Source organism: Dipteris shenzhenensis, chromosome 25, assembly GCF_047967505.1.
Source record: "Dipteris shenzhenensis isolate YYH24624 ecotype China chromosome 25, Dip_SZ_1.0, whole genome shotgun sequence".
NCBI lineage: Eukaryota > Viridiplantae > Streptophyta > Polypodiopsida > Gleicheniales > Dipteridaceae > Dipteris > Dipteris shenzhenensis.
Window position 1 is genome coordinate 33,809,823 of NC_141620.1, and position 7,992 is coordinate 33,817,814.

The following is a 7,992-nucleotide window of genomic DNA, read 5'->3' on the forward strand; positions in this document are numbered from 1 at the left end:
TCGTCCTCTAACAATTGCCCATCCCTGCAAGATATTGTCGTTCCAGCGCTTAAGATTTAGGCTCTCTGTTTGTGACGTCTCACGACCAGCTCTTGCACAGATGCGCTATTCTTAAAAGGAAAATTTACTTGTATGGCACAAATTTTAGTGTTGATATCAGGGAAGAAGCCAGTTAATAACGAGACGCTAAGTGGGGGTTGTGAAATTTCAGGATTTGCCAAGGAAAAGAAGATGGTGCAACATCCTTATGTCCCTCAAAGCCTCCAGCTCCCTGGTTTCGTTCCCAACTTCTTGTCAATAACACACATTCTGTCAGTGTATGGGTTGGCCAGCTTGACAGTGGTCTCTATTGCATGGTTTTGGTCAGGTGCGTTACTTTCTTGCAAATGTTTCACTCTAAATTAGAATGCTCAAAAACTGTTGGGCAAATGACACTTAAATCAGCAATGGGGTTTGCTGAGTAGGTTTGTCAACTTGTTTACTTCTACCTCCATATGCTTTTACTAGGGAGGGGTAATACATTTGCATTCTAGATGACATTCTCATTGCAGGTCTGGAGAGAGTGAACACCTAAGACTGACTCGAGAGGCAACACCAGATACATTGACGTGTGTCAATATTTCATTTTCTATAAATGCCCAACATATTTTTTACTCTACAACGGTAGCTTCCTTGATATTTGCTATGATGGCCTGTCGGAGGACTACCCAAGTGAAGCCATTTTACAATATCAATATGTGTAGACTATGCAAATTTTGTCCACGATAAGAAATTGCTGAGCCTCCTTGTACGTAGAGATAATTAAAACCATAGCACAATCCAGCCAACTATTTCTTGGCAGGATTAAAAAACGTTGATGTCAAGGCCTTGACACGTGACAAGAGTACTTGTAAGACAGGCAGTTCCAACTGGTAAGCCACTTCACAATCTCTTCAAAACTTTTTATGGGCCATAATACTTGTGGGCAAGCTTGTTATTAGTGTTCCCCTTCAAAGGAGCATATCGGGGCTTGTGGAGCCTGAGAAACACATGATCTCTCTCCTCAAAATAGATTCCCTGCTTCTTCATGAAAAAAAAAAGAGATTCCCTGCAGGTCTGATCTGCGATCATATTATCGTTACATTGCTTAACAAAGCAGTAGTCACAGGCAACCCCGTGATAAAACCCTTTTCCCCCCTGGAATGGGTAATGGTTGGAGCAAACCAGCTGGACTGAGATTCAATTATTGGCTCTGCTGATAGGGCTTACAGCTTTGCACGTAGTTATAAACATCCTTCCCAAGTCCCTTCCAATAGAAACTTTGCTTCAGTCTCTCATAGGTCTTGAACAACCCTGTCTGACCAGCCAAGGGAGAAGAATGCAGCTCCTGCAGCACCAGCACTGAAATTTCAACATGGAAAATCCTGTCATGGTACCAATGAGCTGGTATTTCAGCTCTTTATCACGACTCTCATAAGCTATAATAACCAACGAGAGATGTCAGAAGTCACCTTCTTGATTTGTTTCTTGATTAGTTTGTTTGTTTTTGCTTAGTCACCTTCGTCCTTTCTTCTTTATTTCTTGTTATCTTTTCCTTTTGTTTAATTGATGTGTTTTAGTAAGCACTGGGTTTGCCCAAGAGACACTGCGGGTCTTTAGAAACCCAGTATAGCTGCTTATGCTTTGGCATTGGAGGCGACATAAGCGTTGCTTTGCTTGCTAGGTATGTCTACCTTTTGTTTTTCTTTTCTCTTTTTTAAAAGGGGGGGCGGTTTGCTAGCTCATTTTACTTCTCTTTCGCTTTCTCTTTTATTTTCATTATAGAATTTTGGACTTTAGAACAATAAAAATCTGAATTTGTATGATTGGATATATTATTCTAGTCTTACAAAGGTATATATTAGCCATGACCTTGTTTTAGGCCAGCCTCCATGCCTCTACCACTTGCATCAGCTTCAATGGTAAATTTCTGAGAGAAGTTTGGACAGACAAGGATAGGAGCTGATGTCAAGGCATTCCTCAAGTCTTGGAAACTCTTTTTTGCAATCTCTCTCCAGAAAAAGGCCTCCTTTTTAGTTCGTCAGTAAGAGGTGTGGCAATTCGAGCAAAATGCTTGATGAACCTCCTATGGAAAGAGGCAAGCCCAAGGAAACCCCTTAATTGAATGATCTTCTTAGTGCATGGTCATTCTCTTACACAATTGATCTTATTGTGGTCCTCTATAATTCCACTGCTGTTGACAATATGACCAAGATACTTCACATCACTTGCCATGAATGTACATATGCTTGCTTTGGCAAAGAGTTGATGTGTCCTTAATACTTGTAGAACTTGCTTTACATGCATCAGGTGCACCTCTTTGGATTTGTTATATATAAGTATATCATTACAGAAATGTTGGAAGTCAATGTCCCCCATCTGTGAGCTCCCATATGAGGACATGGGGGTACATATGAGTGTGAGGGGTGAAGGACAAATTGATTTGTGTGTGTATGTGTGTGTGTCTATGGGCTTGGAGTCCTATGCAAGGAGTGTGTGAGTGTAGGTGTGCTGGAAGGTTCTAGTGACTTGGCAGTTAGGTATGTCAAGTTGGTGTGATGTGTGAGTGATCATAGGAGGTGACTGATTGAGATAATTCACACTTGGCAAACCAAACTGAAATTTATCCTCATGAAAAAGGGAATATGGAAGGTAGCTAATGGAAAAGAAACTAAACCTGTAGCTAGGGAAGGAGAAGCTTCAAGGCTTCCTAAAGATGAAAAAGCACTAGCCATAATTGCTCTTGGTTTGAGTGATTCTTTTATCCACCACATTGATGGATGTGAGACTGCTCATGCTGCATGGACTCATCTTGAGCATGTTTTTGGAGCACAGGGGAGATGCACTAAGTTTAGCTTGCTTATCAAGTTCTTTGATTTAAAATTGGATAGAGGAGAATCCATCTCTTCACATCTAAATTCAATGAAAACATTTTCACACAGTTATCTGGCATCAAGTTTAATCTTGATGAAGATATTATAATTGCCATCTTACTTAGAAGTCTAACTAAAGAATATGGCACAATTGTAACCACACTCACCAATATACCAGAAATAAGTATGGTGGAAATTGAAGCATTTCTCTTGGAAGAGGAAAGGAAGATCAAATGAAGAAGGGACTTCAAAGAAGGGGCATATTTGGCCAAAAGCAACTTCAAGGGAAAGAGTAAAATGAAATGTAAATTTTGTGGCAAACCTGGACACTTTAAAAAGAAATGTTATGCAAAGAAGAGATGTTCAGCCAGCCTTGTTGAAGAAGCAGAGACTGAATAATAAGAAGAACCAGAGAATGTTAAAGCTCTCACTGCTTACAACACCCAAGTCTATTCTGACAAGGGTGAGGATCCATATGTTTTCTAAGTTATGTGTGTGTGAGGTCAATAATGGTTCTCTGCCATGGATAGTCCATCCTTAAATGATTGTTAGTCTTTTGAGATTTTCCCTTGTTGGACCCATTGGGCTTTCCATACATAGTCATTGTCTATCTCCCAGTTGTAAACCAAGAATCCTAAGAGTGAGTCACAGGTTGGGGCCATGTGTGTTGCCACATGATGATGGGCCAGCCATGGAGCATCCTGTGTACTACTGCTGAGGGATGAGGTCATCAATTTGTGGGGGGGAATGAAGGGCAAATTGATGTGTGTGTGTGTGTGTCTATGGGCTTGGAGTCCTATGCAAGGAGTGTGTGAGTGTAGGTGTGCTAGAAGGCTCTAGTGACTTGGCAGTTAGGTTTGTCAGGTTGGTGTGATGTGTGAGTGATCATAGGAGGTGACTGATTGAGATAATCATTGAGATGATTGTGGATCTGGGATCTACCAACATGGAGGCAGTTGCCTATATATGTAACCACTCATGAATAAAGATTTGTTCGTTGTGCCTCATTGCTTTCTCTATGATCCAACAAGGGGGAGGGATAATGGGTGACTGATTAGGCTGCAGGATGGCAGCATGGAGGGCTGCAAGGAAGGGCCACAAAGGGCAGGAACAGCAGACCTATTGAACCCCCTGGCAGTCCCTTATATAGGCTGCACAGGGGGGTTTGGTTTGGGCTGAAAAGGGGCCGACTGGCCAGTTGCCTAGCCCCCTATCAGACGACCTGGCTGTTGGAAAGGTCACCTCCCCATCTGTAAGCCCCCAAATGAGGAGAGCGTGGGGGAGGGAGACCTAGGGCAGGATGTGCCCAAAGAGAGATTACCTGGATGTGTGGATCTGGGACAGATCTGGAGCATTCATGGTTGGTGGGGTATCCCAAGGATGAAAGGCTGCATCAGGAGCAGCTCATGTGCAGGAAGATGGCGGGGACATAGTGTCTTGGATCAGGCCTGGCATGAGGCACTCAGTGGACTGCAGCAGGACCCTATGGAAGGCGCGATGACATCAGCAATGTACGGAACTGTACAGCGCTGTAGAAGGGCCTGGCAGAGGTGCTTGCATGACGGGGTCCTTGGCAAAGTATATGGGCAGGTCTATGGCCTGCAAGCAGGGCTGGCAGGTGGCAGGACAGCAGCAGCAAAGGGGCTGGACCCTGCATGGAACAAAGGGCCAGCAAAGGGCCCTAAATAGGGCTGGATAGGCAGCCAACCAACTGGTCGGTTGGTTAGGGCTGCTACAGACCAGCCAGTCGGCCCATTTAGGGCTGGCTGGTCGGTTGGTTCAAGGGGGCCTTGAGCCCTATAAAAGGAGAGGCTTGTGGCCTCATTTCACATCCAGCCTAGCAGCACTTCAGGGAGCAGGAAGGAGCAGCAGAGCAGCAGCAGTTGGGCCTATGACCAGGAGGTGAACTGTGCTGAGGTGCTGCAGACTTAGCTCAGGGAGAGGCTGAACCTAGACTGTCTTCTAGGGCAGAAGGTTGCTGAGATCATCTTCTGGAGCAGCCATTCACAACCAGGTTGGAGCAGTGGAACAGGGATCTGTGTGCTGCAGAAAAAGCTTGGCAGGGGCTGCCCACCTAGGCTGATTCACAGGCAGTAAGGTGGAGAAGAACACACTAGACGGAAAGTCTACAGACGCTCGAGGTGGAGCACGCGGGCTCGAGTCTAGAGATAGCCAGCTGATAGGAGAAGGACCTTGTGGTAAGATCATAGGACCACACCATTGGTGGGACTTTGGATCTCTTTCTCTTGTATTGTGTCCATAGTTTTGGACGGAAATATATATTTTGGTGGTTTCTCTATCTGGCTGGCTCATTGTCTATTGATGAGTCTGCACATCTATTGAATGCACATAAGTAAAGAAGTTTGTGATTCCACACCCCACACCGCACACTGTGTGAGCTCCTGGGCATTACTATAAGTCTTCCGCTGTGCGTACCCTCTGTTGGGTATTTTCTAACACTGGCAAATCTGATGAGTAATATAATTGTAATGACGCACAATGTTTACCACAGATTTTGGTGTAGGATGCTAAAGCTGTAAATTCTCATGCTCAGGGTGATCCAGGTCAGACATTTTTTATGTGGTGCATGCTATTTGCAGTCAATTGTTAGAAATTATAATTAAAAATAAGAACTTGCAGGTGATTTTGTACTGCTAGGTTCAGATCTCTTCAAAATTCGAACGTTTGACTGTTTTTCAGGGCGATGTCGCCATTTACTTGGTATTGAACGACTTCTCATCTGTTGGTGGGCATTTACGGGCCTTACTCATATGATCCTTGAAGGGTATTTTGTGTTTTCCACTGACTTAATTAGAAAAACTTCACCCGTTTTCTTGGCTGAAGTCTGTAAGTACTCACTCTCTTGAATGCATCTCTGACTGTTGTTTTTTCACCATTTTGTTGGCTGATTTTTTTGAGTTTTCCTTGCAAAGTAATATTCACACTTTATGGCCTTTTACAGGGAAAGAATATGCTAAGGGTGATTCCAGATATGCTTCTAGGGACTCCGCAGTTGTAGTTGTTGAAGGAATCACCTCCGTCCTTGAAGGACCAGCTTGCCTTCTTGCAATGTATGTGATGCTTTTTAAGTACTACTGGATGTTGCATGCATGCTTGATTTTCTCAAGTTGCTCTATGGGTTGTCCAACTTTAATTTTGATGAAATTGACCTATTGTTACACGATCTTCCCAATTTAATCATTTCTATCAGTAAAGCAGGACAGCTAAGTATGGATCAAAGTTCAGTTGGTCGTTGAGATGCTTTTTCATTAGGTGCTGCGGTCTCTGTAGGCATATTCGACCAAGGTTTGATGAAGAGCATGTTGTTTCTAGTTCCTATTTGTCGTTGTAATTCTTATCATTACCCTAAGGAAGCAGCCTAAATGTTGTGTATGTGTGTGAGAGAAGAGAGAAAGAAAGGAAGAAAGAAAGATATATTAACGTCCTCGGGAGGCTTCACGGGCTTATGGACAAAGTACACCAAAAAATAGGAACTCATACAAGCCTCAGTGGGCTGAAGCAAAGGGCGTGCTAGGGCCGGTGTCTGAGCTTTAACCATTCCCCTATGTAACGTTTCTATTCTTTTCCAATAGGTCCTATATATATATATATATATCTATAAAGAGAGAGAGAGAGAGAGAGAGAGAGAGAGAGAGAGAGGGAATTAATGTTGAAATCTTTTGTGCAGTTATGCCATTGTGACACGGAAATCTTACAGGCATCCTCTGCAGTTGGCAGTCTGCTTGGGTCAACTCTATGGTTGCATTGTTTATTTTGCTACAACGTGGTTGGATGGCAATGATTATGCCGCTGGACCATTCTATTACTGGTTTTATTACGTATTTATGAACTCCATATGGGTCTTCATCCCTTCGTTGATTGCTTTTAGATCATGGAGGAAAATCACTCAAGCATTTGAAAGTAAGAAAAGCAAGAAAAGATAAGACCTATGACAATGGACTGAATTAAAGGTCTCCTGAAGCAGTCCTTACACCTGGGCTTCTTTTCTGAGGGTCTGTGGAGAGAGTTCATTTTCTAACCATGTCGGAACTTTAAAGGGCACAGCATTGCTAGCCCATTGTGAAGCTGCTCTTTAGAATTTCGAATTTTAAGCAGTATCAAGATTTTGTAAGCAATTGTGGGTACCAAATTTGGGAAATTCTTCAGTCTTCGAGAATTGGCATCTCTGTTGTTTACACTGTCATGAAACATCGCTTCAATATGCTGGCTGTCATGAAACATCGCTTCAATATGCTGTCCCTTCCACTCCTGCTCCTGTGTGTGTATATTTCTACTCAGTTAGCTTGATGGTCCATTACTTCGTATTCTAGGTGGTTTTCTTGTCTACAGGCTGAGTATTGCATCTAGACGTCGTGTTTTCATGTACTAGGGTGTAAGGTCTATTGGGCTAAAAGCATGCTCGCTGCTGGGAAGAACTTTTAAAATAATTAGGATTGTGTACGTTAAGGGTGATCTTAATCTATTCTGATATGCTGAAATATATCACAAAGCTTGGGAAATGTCTTTTTGGTGTTAGCATGATATTCTTATATAATTTCTGATGATAGGGCCTATTCCCATTACAAGTTGGGGAGCACTAGTTAAGACTCTTAACGGAGTGTCCACATTAGTGTGCATTCCCATTAGCATTTTTAAACTGTAGTTAAGTTAAATCTCCTCACTGCCCGTTAAAAATGTATGTAAATTTAACCCCTTCAAAAGAGGTACTTTGAGGACTTTTAAGAAGAGAAAGTTGGAATGTGAAAGTTTACTGGTTAACTTAAGGGTGAGCAGTGGGAATGATACTTAAAGCAAGATTCTTACTAAGAAAATTTCATGGTCAAGAACAACGAGGAACTATACAACATGGGTACTCGTTTGAAAGCTTGAAAATAAGAATCCATTGTGACCTTAACTCTAAAGAGTTGACTTTGGATCGATGAGAGAAACCATTTTGTATAAAAAATATCTTAAAAGTTTTATTTAAGACCACTTAGTGCATAAAATAATGGGTTACCAATGGGGATGTATTTTTTATTTTAAGGTTAACTCTAACTCAAGAGAACTAGTTATATTAAGCTCACTAACATAACCTAACTGC

At 42.4% G+C, this 7,992-nt stretch overlaps 1 protein-coding gene across 1 annotated transcript; it reads left to right on the forward strand.

The window, feature by feature from the left end:
* The first annotated feature begins 215 nt into the window (after window positions 1-215).
* HYD1 (C-8,7 sterol isomerase) lies at window positions 216-7,017 on the forward strand. The gene is made up of 4 exons (XM_087396509.1): window positions 216-367; window positions 5,592-5,738; window positions 5,854-5,962; window positions 6,580-7,017. The coding sequence occupies exons 1-4, from the start codon at window positions 232-234 to the stop codon at window positions 6,833-6,835; spliced, it is 648 nt and encodes a 215-aa protein (XP_087252635.1). The 5' UTR covers window positions 216-231; the 3' UTR covers window positions 6,836-7,017.
* Window positions 7,018-7,992: the final 975 nt, after the last annotated feature.

What these genes read in the sequence shown, in the direction of transcription:
- HYD1 (XM_087396509.1), top strand. Translation starts at nt 232, where the DNA reads ATGGTGCAACATCCTTATGTCCCTCAAAGCCTCCAGCTCCCTGGTTTC. An exon ending in CGTTTTCTTGGCTGAAGTCT is followed by an intron (nt 5,739 to 5,853) that starts GTAAGTACTCAC and finishes GGCCTTTTACAG; the next exon opens with GGAAAGAATATGCTAAGGGT. An exon ending in CCAGCTTGCCTTCTTGCAAT is followed by an intron (nt 5,963 to 6,579) that starts GTATGTGATGCT and finishes TCTTTTGTGCAG; the next exon opens with TTATGCCATTGTGACACGGA.